Source organism: Pseudonaja textilis, chromosome 14, assembly GCF_049901715.1.
Source record: "Pseudonaja textilis isolate UNSWEBS1 chromosome 14, rPseTex1.2, whole genome shotgun sequence".
NCBI classification, from domain to species: domain Eukaryota; kingdom Metazoa; phylum Chordata; class Lepidosauria; order Squamata; family Elapidae; genus Pseudonaja; species Pseudonaja textilis.
The window spans coordinates 2,248,925-2,268,475 of record NC_142003.1 but is presented as its reverse complement, the minus strand read 5'-3'; the positions used below and the strand labels follow the sequence as shown (position 1 = coordinate 2,268,475).

Genomic DNA, 19,551 nt, shown 5'->3' with positions numbered 1-19,551 from the left:
AAAGAAAACAGGCCAGGCGGGCAGTTTGGTACGTTAAACCGCGGCGCTCGTTAACGTGGAGATGGGTTTTTTAGTTTTAAATCTTATGTTTTATTGAAGCCGAGAAGGCCTTGCGTTGTTAACGCTCTTCTCCTCCCCCGCCTGCCCCCTTTCGCTTTTCACTAACAAGGGATCTCGGGCAAGCTGGGTGGATTTGCTGTACGGAGATTTCTCCCGAGATCTCCTCTCGGAAATCTTCCCAGAATAAATTCCAGAAATGAGCTTCGTGAAAGATGCAGAATTAAATCTGACATGAAAGGAAGACACACGGCTGGGAGTTGGGGAGGTTAAAAGTCCCTGGTTTGGAAGGGGGGGAAAGGGGATCGCGTAGGGTCAATGGGATTTGGGCTGGTGCCTTCGTGGTTCACTGTTCCCGGGCCTTAGGCTTAGAATCCTAAAGCCGGAAGGGACCCTGGAGGTCTTCTAGTCCAACCCCCTGCTCAGTCATAGAATCCTAGGGCCGGAAGGGACCTCAGAGGTCTTCTAGTCCAACCCGCTGCTCAATCATAGGCTTATTGTGCTGGAAGGGACTCTGGAGGTCTTCTAGTCTGACCCCCTGCTCAGTCATAGAACCCTAGGGCTGGAAGGGACCTCGGAGGTCTTCTAGTCCGACCCTCGGCTCAAGGCAGGAAATCCTATACCCTTTCAGAACAGTTTCCAAGGGATATCTTTGTCCCCAAGTGTGGGGCAGTGACATGCCTTAGTAGGCAGTTGAACTGGTGGACCCATAAGTCATGGCTGAATTCTCAGAAGGCCTAGTTAGAAGAACATCAACACCCAGAGAAGAAGAGCGTAGGTCTTCTCCTACCCTGATCAAGGAAGATAGACCAGGACTCAAGGAAGTTGGCCTGCTTGGGGAGGGGGCATAAAATTGTCCCAGGGGCCCTGCCAGTTTTCTCCACTTCACTCTCTTCCCCACGCCCCCCCCCCAGACCCTTCCCCACAATTGCCTCCTTAGGAAAGCACATCAGCCTCTCTTATCGCTTGACGTACCTTGACGCTGTCAGGGTTCCGACGGGGCCCGAACCAAGTTTCCAAAGAAATCCAACGATTTATTAGGAGCAACTTGTCAGCACTTTCCCAAGTGCACTTGGCTCTGCCCCACTGTTTTCCCCGCTCCTCCCCCCACGGCGTGTCATAAATCACATTCTCCAACGGAAGAACTTTCCCCGGCTGTAGAAAACACACCTCATCCGGCTGGCTCTGGTAACCTGGGACACAATCCGGAGGAAGGTATGCGAGGAATGCGCTTCTGGTCCTAGCCAACGAAGTGCTCCATCAAATCCCCCCACCCATCTTTCTTACGGAGCAAGCCAGGAAAGCTTTACCAGTTGACAGGCGCACATTTTGTCAAGATTGCAGAGAGGGAAATGTACAAGGCGAGCGATCAAAGGGGGCCGCTTTGTCGGGCCAGGCGTGGGTGGGTCTCCGTGTTTTCCTTGCATCGTCGTGGGAAGCCATTTCGGCATGACAGCACGCCATCCTTCAGCGGGCTTTAAGGGGGTCCCCTGGGCTGGTTGTCCTGCCTAATGATGGGAATTGGGGTTTTTGGTCAGCACGCTCGCCTGCCGTACGCCGGGACCCCAGGGGAACTGTTTGGAAGCATTTCATGTACGTTTTTTCCTCTAATCACTTTAACAAGCCTTGAGCAAGGAAGCAGAAGGAAGGCGCAGACGTTCCTTTCAACTGTCTTTCGGGGAGGGGGTTGTTTTCCCCTTGGAAACGCTGCGTGATGGGTAAAAAAGAATAGGGGTCCTCCCAGGGCCTGGCCTTTTGAGAATCAAAGGCTGACTCCACCAAGATAATCTCATTGCAGTTCCAGATCAGAATAATAGGATAACAGTGTCAGGAGGGGCTGGGGAGATCTTCTAGTCCAACCCCCCCCAGCTCAAGCAGGAGGCCGTATAATACTCAGGACAAACAGGTGTCCAATCTCTTCTACTTTCTGGAGCATCCACAAATTCTGGAGGCAGGCTGTTCCACGGATCAATTGTTCCCGCTCTCCTTAGTTCTAGGTGGCTTCTCTCCCTGATTAATTTCCATCCGATGCTTCTTGTCCTGCCTTCTGTGATGACCCACCCACACTCATACACAACATTTGGGGGAACCTTCTTCATATTTTGGAGATCCCTCTTCTCCTCCATTCTCCCTGGAGTCAAATTAATGCGAGGCAGGTTGGATGCCCTAAGAGAACACCAGTCCTTAGAACAATAAAATCCACGATGCCTAAGCCTATAACCCAGGCAACCCCAAGATCTCCACAGCAGGGACAAACACAGTGAAATCAGCCTCTTGATCGTTTCCACCTCCATTTGTGGGCCCAGGTCTTCAAGACATCTATCGGGATTCCAGCAATCGCACTAATTAAATCATGATTCTCGAGCCAACCTTCAAAAAACTTCAAAGGATTCGTTAGAGGCAACCGACTGGCACTGACCTGTCTGAGGCCAATTCATTTCAGTCCCCTGTGACCCTGTTACCCTCTCCCCCCTTGGGTGTGTCATAAACCAGATTCTCCAATTGAGCACGTTCATAGGCTGGGTGTCATCATTCACGTTCTCCAATTAAATATATTCGCAGGCAAAAGCTCTGGTAGTTTAGTTACAATCTTTTAAAGAGAAGAGTTGGAATGTACTTTCACTTTGCCGCTCTACTCTTCCTCCCCAATTGTATCTCAAGGGGAATGGTCTTCGGTAGAGAAGGAGGCCACCACCGAGAACTTTTTTTTCCACGGTCCCACCAGGGAATCATCTGGGTGGATACAATGCGGCGAGAGGCAGCCCTCTATCTAAATCTATCTACATTTCCTAAATCGATCTGCATTTTCCCTAAATCCAAATCTCTCAATTCAGATCGGTTTATCTAAATCCAAATCTGTAGTTTCACTTTTTTTTTTTTAAATTGCCGTCCTTAAAATAAATAATAAAAAAAAAACAACGAAGCAGGAAGACTTTGCCACTAAGGGTCTGCCTGTGGATGAAGACAGCAAGGTTTCCTAATGCACCTAATAAGACAGATTTAATAAAAATCACATCACTGGCTTGGAGCTCTCGAAAAACACTTCAGATTCCTGCTTGTTAGGCACAACATTGAGAAGAGAAAAAGAGAGAGGTGGGGGAGGAAAAGTGGTTGAGAATCTTCTGCCTGTTATATATATATATATTTTTTCCCTCACTTTTGATCTGCATCTTCAGCCAGCTAAAGCTGCTCTCCTGAACCGCTGTATAACGCATCCTTAAATAGCAGTAGCCGTAGCAGCCCTCTCTAAAGCGCCTCTAAGCAGTTGACAGAGTCAGCCTCTTGCCCCCAACAATCTGGGTCCTCGTTTTACCAAGCTCGGAAGGATGGAAGGCTGAGTCAACCTGGAGCTGGTCAGGATCGAACTCTGGGCAGTGGGCAGTCAGCCTGAAATATTCTAATCATTGCACCACCATGGCAAGCAAAGAAGGAAGGAAGGAAGGAAGGAAGGAAGGAAGGAAGGAAGGAAGGAAGGAAGGAAGGAAGGAAGGAAGGAATAGCACTCAGACTTACGTCCTGCTTCACAGTGCTTTTGCATCCCTCTCTAAGCAGTTTACAGCCTCTTGCCCCCAACAATCTGGGTTCTCCTTTTACCCACCTCGGAAGGATGGAAGGCTGAGTCAACCTTAAGCCGGTCAGGATTGAACTGCTGGCAGTGGGCAGAGCCTACCACACTGCATTGTAACAAATGTGCCACCATGGCTGGCTGGCTGGCTGGCTGGCTGGCTGGCTGGCTGGCTGGCTTCCTTCCTTCCTTCCTTCCTTCCTTCCTTCCTTCCTTCCTTCCTTCCTTCCTTCCTTCCTTCCTTCCTTCCTTCCTTCCTTCCTTCCTTCTTTCCCAAGCAATAGCAGACTTATATCCCACTTCACAGTGCTTTTACATCCCTCTCTAAGCGGTTTACAGAGTCAGCCTCTTGCCCCCAATCAATCTGGCTCCTCGTTTTACGGAACTTGGAAGGACGGAAGGCTGAATCGGCCTGGAAGAAATGCCAGCAGTTTCTCTTATGCTACAGTTCCAAAGGGGAAAAAAATGCCAATCCCTCTTAGTGGTCTTTTGTAGACAAGGATCCCCTTTCCCCCCACCCACTTTTTCATAGTTTTAGGACAGCACTGCTACCGCAAGACCTTAACCCTCGCCTCTTGTGGATAGCTTCAAGGAATTTTTTTTAAAAAAAAAAAAAACGCCAGGCAGGCAGGCTAAACTCCTTTGCTACTAACCGTCTTTTCCATAGCCAGGTTCCTTTGTCTAACCAGGATGAGGGGCTAGAGATGAGACACTAGAGGGCACTGAACGCAGCTGGGAAAGCTTTAATCTCCAGGCTTCTGGGGTTGTGCTATGCCAGCTCAGGAAAGGTAGAGCGAAGACGACTATCTTACGGTCTGTCATTTGCTTCTTCAAGCAGCTGCTGCGTGAAAACGGAAGCCGAATGCTAAGCTTGCACCGCTGGCTAGAAAAGCCATGGAGCATCGGGGTTGAATTGGGGTTTTTAGACCCTGGCTTGTTCCCCGAAGAAAGGACCCAAATATAAACAGCAGGAACAGAGGTGCAATTTGAGACAGATTCTGTTTTGTCTCTTGTTCACTTGGTTTGAAGTTCGAAGAGAACCGGGTGGCCGTCATCGAAGGAGGGCGAAAATCCCCGGAGTCTTGTTGTGTTTTTAAATACCCTTTCTTTGGATCTTTTCTTTCGCTCTGCTTTTCTTCTTCTGAAGGTTCGTGTCATTTGCTACGAGGTGGTTTCTTTTCCGATTCATTGGCCACCTGCTGGGCACCACAGAGGTTGCAGGGAGCCAGGCTAGAGGACCTCCGAGGTCCCTTCCCAACCCTAGGATTCTATGAATGAACAGGAGGTTGGACTAGAAGACCTCCGAGGTCCCTTCCCAGCCCTTCCAGGATTATCCCCATCGTATACTTCTTGAGTATTTACTTGAGAGTCAGAATTGATTAGGCCAGGTTTTTTTCTCAACCTCCGCTCTTGGAGAGGTGTGGACTTCAATTCCCAGAATTCTGGTCCACACCTCTCAAAGGAATTGAGGTTGAGAAACCTTGATTCACACACACACACACACACACACACACACACACACACAGAGCCCTGCACGACCACCTGCCCACTCCGGGACAAGGAACGGGAGCTCACTCTGTGACGCGGCACTAGGGATTCGAACCGCTGAACTGCTGGCCTTTCTGATCGACAAACTCAGTGTCTTAGCTACTGAACCACCGTGTCCCCATACTACTTATGCCACACTTCTCCATACTATTTGATTAAATGCTATCAGATACTCATTAACATTTTTTCTCAGGCCAAACGCTTCTCTGCTTCTCCTTGTGAGACTTACTTAGCTCTCAGTCTCCTCCTCCTCCTCCTCCTCCTCCTCCTCCTCCGAACATGGAGATAACACACATGGCATAAACTAGGCGTAAAGTAACTATCTCCTGGACGGGCTGGTGCAATTGCCTTCCCTCTTCGCTTGCAGCCGGTCCTTTCCACCGGCACCGTTCAAGCCAGCTTGGCTTCCAATTCTTAGCTACTTGTCCATCCTCACAAGCTGTTCCTCCCACTCCTGCTTTTCTGCCTTGCAGGGTGGTCACGATCCCAGTCGAACCAAAGTACTCCATTTCTCCATGAACCCCGCCAGCCTGGCCAAGCAACAGCGTCAAGAGCAGATGGGGAATCTGCGGGAGGAATGTGAACGTCTCCGTGAGAGGATCAGGATTTTAGAAGGCGGAGATGGGGGAGGAACCAGCAGCACCAGCAGCAAACTGGAGGGTGGTGTAAATCTCCAGTCCCACCCTGAAATCTCTGGTAGGTACCTAATTCTGCAGTCAGAGCAGCTTCACGGTTTTTGGGGAAGAGCCGTTCGATCCAGTGCCAAATGCAGGACTTTCCGACGTGCTATCGGCCTAGTTCACCCCTTGTGTGGTTTTGGTAGCCATCCAGTTGAGACTTTCACAACCTTGGCAACTTCAAGAAGGGTTGACTTCAACACCCAGGATTCCCCAACCATCTACTTTCCTTCCTTCCTTCCTTCCTTCCTTCCTTCCTTCCTTCCTTCCTTCCTTCCTTCCTTCCTTCCTTCCTTCCTTCCTTCCTTCCTTCCTTCCTTCCTTCCTTCCCTCCCTCCCTCCCTCCCTCCCTTTCTTGCTCTCTCTCTCTCTTTCTCCCTTTCAGTGGCTCTTTCATTTATCTGTCCGAGGTTGTGTTTTTCCAATGCACTCCTCCTCCACCCAGTCTTTAATCGATTTGAGCTACTGTGTTGTGTTAGCACAGTTTTCAGTTTTATTGTGCATTTTTAACCTCTTCTGCTGGACAGCGCAAAAAAGCAATTCATACAGTCGGTCGCTGAAGCACACTCCAGCAATTGAGTGGCAAATGGTGTGTGTACCAGGCAAGTCAAGGACTACTTGACCAGTGAAATGGTATGAAGAATGTTGCGGTTTCTTTTAATTGATGTGTAAGTTGCTCCTCAGGTTTCTGAGTGGAGAGTAACGTTTTTCAGCTCCGCTGCAGCCAGAGAGGCCCAAGCTTTTATTATGCCCGAGATATTTGTTGTAATACAGAGCAGTTCAAAATTTAAGGCTCTGCGGATTATAATTACGGCAACAAAACAATAATCAAGAAGATACTGAGGACGGCAGTGCCAATGGGTTGGCGTCATAATTCCTTGGCCACTATTTAAATCTTCTCCTTGGATAGGATTGTGACGTATCGTGGCTAAAAGGGGTTCCAGCTTGTGGGATAGGTAATAAGGAGGCTTTAATGGGGGTGCCAGAGTCCATTAAATGTGGACTCCACGCATCAGAGTGATCCTAAACGCCAAATATCTTTCGAAGCAGCAACTGGAGATTGTCCTGCAGTTTTGGCCAAGTGCCACCGAGCTTCTTGATGCTTCTTCGCATTTGCTTTCTGATTGTCCCCATTAAAGTGGAAGACAAGAGTTTTGTTTTGTTTTGTTTTGTTTTGGAGGGGCAGTTTAGAGAACTGGCCGGCCTATTCTTCTTCTGGTCTTCTTTGATATGAAAATGACAATTTGGAGAAGGGGACTTTGTGAATGGGTCAGAGTTTCAGCCGCTTCATTCTCTAGGTGGGCCATGACCCTCAAGACTCGGATTCAGGGAGGATCTCTTGCCCAGTTGGGGCAAAGATTTTCAAACTTGGCAACTTGAAGCTGGGTAGACTTCAAATCCCAGAATCCCCCAGTTGGCATGCTTCTTAAGGTTGGCTCTGTTGCATTGCTGATCCCTTTAGGTCAGGGGTGTCCAACCTTGGCAACTTTAAGACTTGTGGACTTTTCATTAGCAAAGCTAGCTGAGGAACTCTGGGAGTTGAAGTCCACAAGTCTTAAAATTGCCAAGGTTGGACACCCCTGCTTTAGGTGGTGATGAAAAAGACCCATATCTACCTAAGACAGTGGGAAATCTTTGGTTGATAGTTGTGGGTTTACATGCTTGTTCCCAAACCAAGAATGTCATGTTTAGTCTGGTTCTAAGACACAACTGCGTGGTGGTGGTGGGGGTTTGTGGTCTAGTGTTAGTCTAAGCCAGGGGTCTTCAAACTCGACAGCTTTCAGACTTGTGGACTCCAACTCCCAGAATTCCTTCTCCAGTCATGTTAGCTGAGGAATTCTGGGAGTTGAAGTCCACAGATCTTAAACTTGACAAGTTTGAAGACCCTTGGTCTAAGCCAGTGGTGGCTAACCTTTTGGGGTTCCGATGCCAAAAATTGTGCGCGCACTTGCATGCCCGTGCTCATGTGCCAGTACCTAGAAGGCAGTGCACATCCCCCCTACCTCTTGTGCATGTGCGTGCAATCCCACCACCCCTTTACCTTCACTGTGCCTCACAGCTGATTTTTTGGCTGGTTTGAGGCCTTTTTCGGCCTCCCAGAAGCTTGAAAAAAGCCTCTGCAAGCTTTGCAGGCCAAATAATAGGCCCGTTTCATCACTTCTAGTATTATAGGAAGTGATGAAACAGGCCTATTTGGTCTACAGAGGCTTTTTTCAAGCCTCTGAGAGGTCCAAAAAGGCCTCAAACCAGCCGAAAAATCAGCTGTGAGGCGCGCCCATGTGCAGTGAGGTAAGTTTGCCTGCGGCTCGCGCACCGGCACAAATGGCCTCTGCGTGCCACCTGTGGCACACGTGCCATAGGTTTGCCATCATGAATCTAAGCCATAAGTTGACAAGGCTGGATTCATACAACATCCCAAGTCAAATCCCGAAAACCACATTAGATTTGGCTGCAATCTAAAAGCGAAGGAAGCTCCAACATTTTTAAGTGATTGTTCTTATTCCACCCCCCACTTTGAAAAATAATATATTGCTCATCCAATAAAATGGACAATGTAGGCCCATGATAGAACAGAGTTGGGATTGCCTCCCTCCCCCGTCTTCCTTGTATCATCTTCTCTGTTGTAGACAATTTTGATATGACTATATAATTATCGTGAGTTTTATCATAAGTGTTTGGGTTTTTGTCTTTTAATTTTATAATGGAGCCTTTTGTTCTCCATTGTGGCATTCTGTTCTGGGGAAAGAGATTATTATTAGAGATAGTAATAACACTGGAAGAAAGTTCAGATGGGGGAGGAAATATCCTGAAGGGGAAAATAATTGAATAGATCCTACTCGCAGTCAAAGTCTCCTTATGCTGACCTACACGGCTGCAGAAGTCTTCTCTGAGGTCCATTTGAGGAGATCCATTTCTATTTTTTATTTATTTTATTTATTTATTTTGATTTGTCAATTGCTTACAAGATAATAGGTATAAGTATATACATAGTTATGAATACATGGATACATATAAGAAAAATAAGAAGAAACAATAGGACAGGGACGGTAGGCACGTTGGTGCGCTTATGCACGCCCCCTACAGACCTCCTAGGAAAGGGGTGAGGTCAATAGTAGACAGTCTAAGGTTAAACTTTTTGGGATTTGGGGAAGAAACCACAGAGTCAGGTAGAGTATTCCAGACATTGACCCCTCTGTTGCTGAAGTCGAATTTCCTGCAATCAAGTTTGGTGTGGTTAACCTTGAGTTTGTATCTATTATGTGCTCTTGTGTTGTTATGGTTGAAGCTGAAGTCTTCATTGACAGGTAGGACATTGCAATGTATGATTTTATATACCATACTTAGATCAGACTGAAGACGGCGTAATTCAAGATTTTCTAGGTCTAGAATTTCAACTCTGGTGGCATAAGGTATTCTACAGCGAGTAGAGGAGTGGAGAACTCTTCTTGTGAAATATTTCTGGACTTTCTCAACTGTGCTAATATCAGATACGTAATGTGGGTTCCAGACTGATGAGCTGTATTCGAGTATTGGTTAGCAAATGTTTTGTATGCCCTAGTTAGTAGTATGATATTACCAGAGAAAAAGCTATGTAGGATTAGCTTAACAACTCTTAATGCCTTTTTGGCTATGTAGTTACAGTGGGCTCTAGCACTTAGATCATTAGAGATGAGAACTCCAAGATCCTTGACAGAGCTTGGATCATCAACAAGGTCTTGACTATTCAGCTTGTATTTTATTTTCTGATTTTTTTTTTTGCCATTATGTAAGACAGAGCATTTATTTGTTGAGATTTGGAGTTGCCATTTGTTTGACCATTCTGATACATAGTCAAGATCTTTTTGAAGGGTAGCAGTCTGTGGTATTGAACAGCTTTACATCATCCAGCAAAGAGAACGCACTTGCTCTTAATATGATCACAGAGGTCATTTATTTATCTCATAGAACTCTTCTTCATTTTTTTAGAAGGGGAAGCATTTTGATCATTTCCTAAGAAAGTTGAGTGAACTCTAATGCCTGCCGAAAGATCCACTGGATTTTAAAAATAATGGAATCGCTCTACTAAATCTTTGAAGGCAAATTGAATCTGCTTGTTGGCTGGACAACCAGTGAGTAGCATAAGCAACGATTATCCAGGGAATTGGTTCCAGTTGGCATTCAACGGTGGGGCACTTATCTTTTCATCCAAGAACAAAAAGATCAACCGATTCTTGTTGTTCCAGGTGTGGAATTAGCAAATGGTGTGGAATTATCAAAAAACAAACAAACAAACCTGGCCTACTTATAATAAAAAGGTAGTTATTGCTATTTCAGATCTTTCTCTTTATTTCCACCGCCAACATCGCCTAATCTCCTTGGTCTGAAAGGACGTCAAAGTGCATTTATAAAACCCCGGGCTACATTTCTTCTAAAACATACGTTGCCATCCCTCCAAGGCATCAAAAGATGAAAGGGATCTTGAAATTTAGTCTGAACTTTGGCGGCTCCTCGGGAAAGGCTAACCGAGGAAAAAAGGGAGGGCAGGTAATGAAAAGAAGTTCAAAACCTAAAGAAGGCTGAAGGGAGAGAGAAGAGAGCCGGAAGGATATAAATACCGAGTCAATTGCAAAAAAAGGGGGGCTCAGGTGGATTTCTAAAACAAATTCAGGGTTTGGAGAAACAACAACAATCAGCAGGTTGTGGTAGGAGCTGTTCTACCTGATCATGTTTACGTCAACCCCTTGCTCAAACAGGGGACCCTAAACCATTTTGGTGAAATTGTTGTCCAGTCTGTCCTTAAAAACCTCCAGTGTTGGAGCACCCACAACTTTTAAAGGCAAGCCATTCGGCTAATTAATTGTTTTAATAACTATAAGGAAATTTCTCTAGGTTAGATCTCTCCTTGGTAAGTTTCCATCCGTTGCTTCTTGTTCTGCCTTCTGGTGCTTTGGGGAATAGCGTGACTGCGCCCTCTTCTTTGTGGCAGCCCCTGAGATATTGGAATGTGCTAAAACAACCCAGCCAAAGTTCAGGTCTATATTTACTTGCATCCTATAGACAGAATCTTGCCGCGTTTAATCTATACCACTCTTTTCCCAATGGATATACCTGGGAGATTCTGGGAAGTGCCTATCTGAATTTGAATTTGAATTTTACCTTTATTGTCACTGCATTCCAAAAATACAATGAAATTTGAAAGCTACTCCAGCACAGTGCTCCAAACACCACATCACAATCACACTACAAGTATTTAAAAATTAAAATAATTAAAATAATAATAATAATTAAAAACCTAGTCTAAAACCTATCTAAAACATTTAGTAAGTTAAATAGTTTAAAAATGCCACTATATATATAGGACTACATCACAAATGCGCTGTTTGATTCAAGACAATTATTGCCTCGGAAAAGAAACTTTTTCTCAGTCTATATTAGTCCTCAATTTAGGACACCTATAACACCTCCCTGATGGTAACAGTTTGAAATATGAATGACCAGGATGAGAACGGTCTGTGGAGATTTTTAGTGCTCTAGCGAGGAGTCTGGTCTTCGCAATCTCTTCCAAAGAAGAAAGAAAACAACCGATGATTTTTTTGTGCTGTGTTTACAATTCTCTGGGGCATCTTCTTATCCACTATAGAGCATCCAGCATTCAAATCATTTCAAATAAAATTCAAATTCACAGTAAGGCTTAACTCCAAATTTGCAGGATGCCCCAAGCTTAGCAACTTGAAGGTGGGTGGCCTTCAACTCCCAGCATTCCCACGGGTGGGATACCTGGCTGGGGAACGCTGGACGTTGAAGTCCACCCACCTTCAAGTTACAAAGCTTGAGAAACACCGGCTGAGCGTCCTGACTCTTGCCGGAGTGAAGGTTCCTGCTTCTGCATTTGTCGCTTGTTCAACCATTGTGTAGAGGCCGAGCACGAAAGGTTGGTTTACGACGTAGAAAGGCAAAAAGAGGTTGTATGTCTCTGGGATCACAAGGGGGAGAAAGAGAGCGGAGTTGGCACCAGCAGCAAAGCCACAAAACGTTTCTGACCATTTTCTTGACTCCTCCAGGGTGGAGGGTAGCTTTCATTCCCATCCTTCCAACTGCGACAGGAACCAAAAGAACGTTTGTGTTGGGGGATCACGGTGGGTTAGAAAAAGGCAAAGGGAAAAAGAGAGACGTGTTCTTTAGAGCTGTCATGCCAATCCTCCTGGGCTGGCTGAAGATTGTTTCTTAGCCCGAGGCGGTTTTACCTTCAGGAGGAGAAAGAATAAAGAGCAGTTAAGGGACCTAAAACCCTCCTTTGTTTGGGTCCAATGAACTGACATCAATGGAGCCCCGTTCTCTAGTCTTCCCCGCCGTTGCCTTCGCAGACTCTTAACTAAGAGTGACTTTTGGGACAGAAGCAGGACGCCGCTATGGTTCATACGTTTTGTCTTTTCTGAACTTGAATCTCGCTGACCTGCGAGCCTGTTGGGATCCAAGGGCATGAGGTCCTCTCTACGTCCAGGCCCTACAGACCCTTGGGTAGATGTTCCTCAACCTCCCCGACGCAGTGAAGAATCCTCAGGGCTCGGAACGGCTCAGAAGTGTGTCTACCCACTCTAAGATTTTCAACGAGACTCCCAGCCAGAAATTGTGAGTTGGTCCACCCGTTTCTTTTCACTACCCAGGAATTTATAGCGGGTCCTCCTATCTAGATAATATCATTCACCATCCGGTCAGAGCTGAAGAAGCTTCTTGGATGAGAAGCGAAACGTCTTCAAAGCAAAACCAGACTTCCTCCGGGAGGCCTCTTTACTCCCAGATCTCCGAAACTGCTGCAAAGAGAGAGCAATTCTGCAGCAAACGTGGCCAAAGGCCATTGGAGCGCAACCCTCGGCTTCTTGCCTGGTCTCGGTTATCCTGATCTAGGAAAGGGCCGGTGTCGGAAGGCAATGGGCCTCTTTCATTCCAAGGGGAAGCTCCGTCCCATTCCCGCAAAGCCAACCACGAAGCGACGGCTCCCCAAAGTTGTCAAGCGGTGCGTTGCGTGACTCCTGATATGCCGAGTTGTCACTTAAAATCTGAATGTGGTGACAGCAGGAGCAGCAATTCCCTCTCCAATCAAGTAAACAGAGTAACACATCTTCCAAGCAGTGGGATACTGGAGGCTAATTTCCATATTAAACGAAGAGAGGCTACATCAATCCTACAGTTAGATTGATATTTTAATCAGAGAAAGTCAGAGAGATACATTGGAGGGTGGCTCCCGGGGGGGGGAATGAGCGAATTGCACCCAAGAGCTCAGCCTTCCAGGCTGTGTGTGTGTGTGTGTGTGTGTGTGTGTGTGTGTGAGAGAGAGAGAGAGAGAGAGAGAGAGAGAGAGAGAGAGAGACACTTGGGGTACACAACATCTATGCAGGAAGACAGTCGACTGGCAGGTGCCTTAAGAAGCGACGTCAGCTGAGTTATGAAGGCGGATGTAGAGTTCGTCATTTTATTTGCGCTCCTGGAGAATGAAGGCTGCAGGCCGCTCCCCGTTATCCCAAGAAGTGGCAGATAGAAAGAATAGACTGGCAGTAGGGGGTCCTTAGTGCTCTCTGAGCCTAGCATTTTCTTGCAGGCCTTTCCTGACCCAAGTAGGTAACATCATCAGTGCTAGAAGGGAGGAGGAAGAAAAAGACTGAAAGCTCCTTGGTGCTCTCTGAGCTTGGTTATTTTCTTGCAGACGTTTCATGACCCAACTAGGTAACACCATCAGTGCTAGAAGGGAGGGTGTTCTATGGAGTGGAGGAGGAGGAATTGGAGGAGGTCTGTGAGATCCTTGTTGGTCCCTGAGCTTTGTTACTTTCTTGCAGACATTTCATTACCCAACTAGGTAACATCATCAGAGCTCATGCAAGCAGGATTGATGATGTCACCTAGTTGGGTGATGGAACACCTGCAAGAAAAACCACCAAGCTCAGAGAACATCAAAGACCCCAGAGTGCAACCTTGAGCTACAAGTATTCATTCTATTCGTAAACTCATTGTATCACTTCTCGGGTCTTTGTAGACTATTTGGCTTGTCAAAGGAACACTAAAACTGCCCAGCCTCAAGTTGAAACGAATGGCGTGCTCTTAACTAAAAACCTTCAGCTTGGAGATAAATAAATTCCTTGGAGTCTGTCTCTTCTTGAGCTCTTTGAAGTATTTTTAAAGTCTGGCCTGTCTGGAGAAAAACCCGATTTGAAGATGCTCCTTTGGTCCACTTCCTGTGTCTAGTGATGCGATGCTGACAACGGGGCCAAAGCTACAAAATTCACAAACTCATCAATAAAAGCCTCCTTCCTTTCTCCTTTAGATCTCAGCAGCTGCTTTCTCTGTTCTGACACCGAGTACGTTAAGCCCATGATTTAATGAGTAGATAGAATAGATGCATAAACTGATCCAAACAGATTTTATTTTGTGACAGAAATAAACGACAAAAGGAATGTCTAAATCAAAATGATTTGGAAAGAAATTGGAGCCTTTTCGTTGTCTTTCATGTAAGCCAAACAAACCCAGAGCAGAATAAATTTAAAAAAAAAATGCTTTCCTAGAATCCTTTTTTTTAAAAAATAAATTGCCTAACTGACTGCTCCAACTTTTTTTTTTTTTTCTGTTTTCCTTCTAAGAAAGCAAAAATAGCAAAGGAAGTCTAGCAAAAAGATTTAAATAGAGGCAAAGGCTGATCCAAAATGATCTATTAATATGACCGAGATGTTAATGAGACAACGTTAGGGATTTGTCTATATAGCCTGCAAATGTTTATATCCCAATTTTGGAGGTGTAAATTCTTCCATAGCCAAATACTCTGCACACGTATGTCAAAGTGCTTTTCCAGGGCAGATGGCTCACGCGGGCAGAGTTGTCCCATGAGCGGCACTTCGTGTGGCAGTCTTTACATGTGCCAACGTCTCTTTTCTGAAACTTTCAAATGACCTTGTGGAGAAGGAGATTAAGGTAATGTCAACTCATAAAATATTTCTAGGCTCTTTTAAGAGTTGCCAACAGAAAGGGAGTGGGGGGAGCAGTGCAGCCGCTTGCAAACCGAAACTGCATTCCATAAATGTTTTCAAAGATAGTAACTAGGTGACGGAAGTTTCTGCCGTGCACAATTCTAACTGGAGAGCGGTTTCGGTTTTGCAAGCGGCTGCACTGCCCCCCTCCCTTTCTGTTGGCAACTCTTAAAAAGACCAGAGAAATATTGTATGAGTTGACACAGGGAGGCAGTTTGTTAAAACGCTCCCCGTTGTTCTCAGAAGGAGAAAGACCTCGTCCCACGCAGGAAATGCAAACCCTGGTTCGCCCTCTTCTCTAAAGATAACGTACGAAGAGACCAAAGTCCAAGCCTTGGTCAGAACAATACATCTCAGGTCAGCTTTCTTGAACATTCGCCGGTTCGCACCCTCACACCAACCCTTCATCTTGGCACAATCACAAGCTCCTAAGATATTGCCTGCAGAGCATGTGCCATTAGTCAGCAGGCCAGCTTAAGGAGAAGGAGAAGGACATGAATCAGTCTGCCATCGGTGGCGGAGGCTGCAGCGAAAGCTGGGAGGAGAGAGAGAGAGAGAGAGAGAGAGAGAGAGAGAGAGAGAGATGAATGGCGCTGAAGGCAGAGAAAGCGGCAATGAGTAAAACTTGTCATTTTGAAAGTCATTAGTGTCCGTGAAATAATGTTAATCTCTTTAACACTAATACATTTTGTTCGCCTTGCACCCTTATTGAATATTTCCTTCCGTCGGTGATCCTTGGCTGCTTTCTAGCAGATACTGTTCATAAAAAGAAATTGCCGCAGAAACGTTTAAGCAGCCAGTTTTACTTTAATATAGCTGGAGTTCTCCTTGCATCCAGGCATTGGCTGCTCTTGTTGTTGGGTTTGAAGATCCAGAAGAGAAGCCAATACATGGCATAGGGAGCCATTGTTGATCTTCCTGCTGGTCTCCTTTGAACCCATGTCCGGCTGCAGTTATTCCTTCGACTAATTTATCAATTATTTTTGTACTCTTAAAAAAAAAATTGTCAGGCTTCAGACGTGGTGATTCTTCCAAGCAGATTTCTTCACCCGTAGACAGAATCTTGCCAAAATAGAACATGCTAACACTGCCATAAAACATACACTCTGGGAACCATTGAGGAGGAGACTGTCTTCACCCTCTTTCTCTCTCACAAACTGTCTGAGCTGCATTCTTTATCGATTTCTTCATTGTTTCCCTCACCTATAAACAGAGATCTTGCCAAACTGAAGGAGATTTTGTGCACCATTGAATATATACTCTGGGAACCATTGAGGAGGAGACTGTCTTCACCCTCTTTCTCTCACACAAACTATCGAAACGTCATTGTCCCTTGCTCCTCTGGAGTACGGCCCCTCCCTCCTGGGAATCCAGACCACATCCCATCATAAAAATGCCAAACACATTGCCTTCCTCAGTATAATTTGAGTTTCCAGTGAGAAACTACCATTAATGTTTCAGATGTCTGGTATTGCGCAACAGTTGCTGGCTTATTTTGATTGCAGTGCCAGCCATTTTTGATGAACATGTGAAATGCCCTTCCTTCCTCTCTCCCTCTTCATTAGTGTCCTTCACTCCTTGTAAGTTGCTTGAAGTGCTCAGAAGATCCATGAGGTTCTAGGTTCTAGTAGCTTACTCAGAAGATCCATGAGGTTCTAGGTTCTAGTAGCTTACTCAGAAGATCCATGAGGTTCTAGGTTCTAGTAGCTTGAAGTGCTCAGAAGATCCATGAGGTTCTCCCTAAGAAAGAGAAAAATGCTAGGATCAGTGAATGTCTGAATCCGACTCTCCTATGTCCATAACTCTTCTTGAAGGGGGGATAACCATTCTCCCCAAGCCACGGCTCTTCCCCTAAGGCCAGTGGCTCTGTTGAGACCTTTGATAGGGTTGCATATCTCCTACTCACTGTATAAACACCAACCAATTAAGTGTATATAACATGCCCCAAAGTATGTTAAAGGAGAATGGCAGCCGAATATGAATTAACTGATCGCTGCTTGATCCCAGGGTTAAACTCTGCCTGGCATCACTAATTGGTCTCCCAAGTATGGTGGCCTCCAAGGCCAAGAGAACTTAACCACTGCTGCAAAGAAGCTCTGGAGCTCTGGCTGGAAGGAGGAAGTGAGGGGGAAGTTGGATCCGGTCCCTTTTACCCTCCATCTGGGATCGAGGGATGAGCCACAGGCAACCGAGCTACGGGGCGGAGTGGGGAGGCGAGACACAGGCTCCCTTCCTACGCTCTCGTCTGTTGCTCCGCTCAGATCTTATCTTTCCTTGATAATAAGGATAATCAAATCTGCATTTCCTTTTGGAATTTTCATTAAAATTGCAGGACCAGTGATTACACAGCTGCTTAATTTAAATCAGCGGGGATTTTGAAACATGCTCAGATATTTTTTAAATACCGCTCTCCCTTCCTTGTTTACAGTGTTATGATTAAGTGGAATTCTCTGTAGTTGTTTTCAAGCATTAGCCCCTTAAAGAAAAAGAAAGGGAAAAAGAAGATTCTTGCAGTTCCTCTTAAATAAACATTTTTTTTGTTATTTAACAGATTAACAGAGTTGGAAGGCACCTCGTAGGTCATCTAGTCCAGGGGTCACCAACCTTTTGGACCTCAGGGACCACCAACCTCATTATTTTAAATCCCGCGGACCACTAATATGAATTTTGACTGACGGTGGCTTGTTGACATTTTCCCAGGTCTCTACAAAAAGCAGCAGAGACCCTGGGGAAATTCTCCCCAACACACACACACACACACACACACACACACACACACACACACACACAAATGTATGTATCCAACCTGATTTGGTTGTTTTGACCAAGAATCGGTGAGACCCAAACGCAAGGAATGTTTTCAGAAGGAGTATTAAAATTGTGCCCCAAACTGGAGGTGTAATTGGTAATACAGCTAGTTCCCAACTTACAACTGGTTGCTCCAACTATTGTAAATACATGCCAATAGCCAAGTGCCCAAATTTTGACCACATGGCCACGGGGAAGCTACTACGATCATAAATACAAGGACCGGTTGGAAGTCAGTGTTGTAAATTTGACCGGTTGCCAAATGAATAGAAATAGCGTTTAGACAACCGCATCAAGATCAAACTTTAGGCTCTGAGCAGAGTTTGCCTGCAATACGGCACTTTAACCGCCAGGGGTCTTAAATGGTCATAAGTTGGGGACTACCTGCATTTATGTATTATGATTATTTTGATTTGTCGCAAATCAGCCCCATGTGGCATATTAGATAACGGCGTACAATTGAGTAGAGAATGACACCAGGAATCGATTGGCGTCAAGTCTCTTCATTTGGTTTCTGGTAGCTAGCCACTCTGCCACCTGTAGCAAAGAATAATCCTTTGAGCAAAAGCGAATTTAAAAATAAATGAATACTTAATCTGCTTTTAATTCCTGCTTTTTTATCCCTCTCCTTTCTCTTTGGTCTTATCATTTAGAAAGATTTTGCTTTTTCTTGGAAAGGGTGGAGGAAATTCCAGCTGTTGTCATCATTTCTGTTCCTCCACCTGGGTCCAAATGAAGAATTCATTACATTTCAAATGAGAGCCTTCACTGTATACATTAGCATGTTTTAATCATCTTGCCACGATTCCTGTCTCCCAACCCCCAATCCATCCCCCCCCCCCCAAAAAAACCCAGAGGGATTGGAAGAAAAATGAAGATTTAAAACTCTTGTCTTGCCGAAAGCAGGCAGATTGGCTTCGGAATAACTCCATCAATAAAAGATGAGCTCTGAAAAACCTTCTCCTCTCTTGAAAGTATTGGGGGCGGCGGGGGGGGGGTGGAATTAGGTTTTTTTAAGCCCACTGTCAAAAAATTAATAATACATACAGCATGTAAAATGGTTTAGCCCCCTGCAGCCTTATACAAATATATCTTTCCCTTGTAAATGTGACATGACTAGTAGGATGCTCCATCGTTTATCCCAAGGGGATGTTATGTGTCGAGGTGCGTAGTAAACCTCTAGATAATTAGAAAGTGTATTGCTACTTCAAACGAGAAGGACAAACAGCAACAAGATGGATAGACACAGCTGCGGAAGGGATGGGCACATTGTTGAAAGAGCTGATCCATCGTGGAGAGAAGATATCTATGTGATCGCTAACAGTAACGATGGCTCGATGGCATGTAATCAATCAATTAGTCCTATTTAGCAATTCGTGATTTAGCCAAGGCTGTCTGAGGATCTCACAATCCATATTCTTTCAATTAATCAAGATTTTGAATGGCGTCACAGCTGAGGGAAGACATCCCTTTTTTTAAAAAAAAAATAAATCTTCTCTTGCTGTAAAATATCTAGAAAACCGCTAGAAAATATGGCTTTAAAATACCAAAAGGAGTTAAAATGTTGTTTCCTAGCCTTCATGTTCTATAACTAGGGGCCCGATGCGTATTCTTAAAAATGTGACCTCTTGTGGTCTTCCCTTTCCAACTTTAATTTCTGCTGGGTTGGAAGATAACATGGGCGATGGATGTTCTTCTGGAGACAACTCAATTCTGCTGAGTATGTCCTGAGTTTTCCAAATGTTCATCAGACAAAGTCTTTCAGTCTGTGGTCTTCACGTATGATCTTCGGTCTCTGGTCTTCAAACTTCAGTTATGATCTTCAATCTTTTGGTCTCTGGTCTTCAGTCTTTAATTGGTGGTCTTCAGTCTTCAGTTACGATCTTCAGTCTGTGGTCTTCCG

At 45.3% G+C, this 19,551-nt stretch overlaps 1 protein-coding gene across 4 annotated transcripts in view; it reads left to right on the top strand.

The window, feature by feature from the left end:
• Positions 1–19,551, top strand: part of MAD1L1 (mitotic arrest deficient 1 like 1) — a 280,226-nt gene that overhangs the window by 165,317 nt on the left and 95,358 nt on the right. Inside the window, exons 16-17 of one of the 4 annotated variants that reach the window (XM_026704365.2) lie at positions 5,644–5,866; positions 9,814–10,155. The exons of 1 other annotated variant lie outside the window; for it this stretch is intronic. In XM_026704365.2, coding sequence (XP_026560150.1) covers positions 5,644–5,866; positions 9,814–9,830 — 240 coding nt within the window. In that variant the 3' untranslated portion in view covers positions 9,831–10,155. Of the gene's footprint in view, positions 1–5,643; positions 5,867–9,813; positions 10,156–19,551 lie in introns of those variants that run through there. 2 more of the 4 variants (XM_087912883.1, XM_087912885.1) reach the window with 2 other exon arrangements.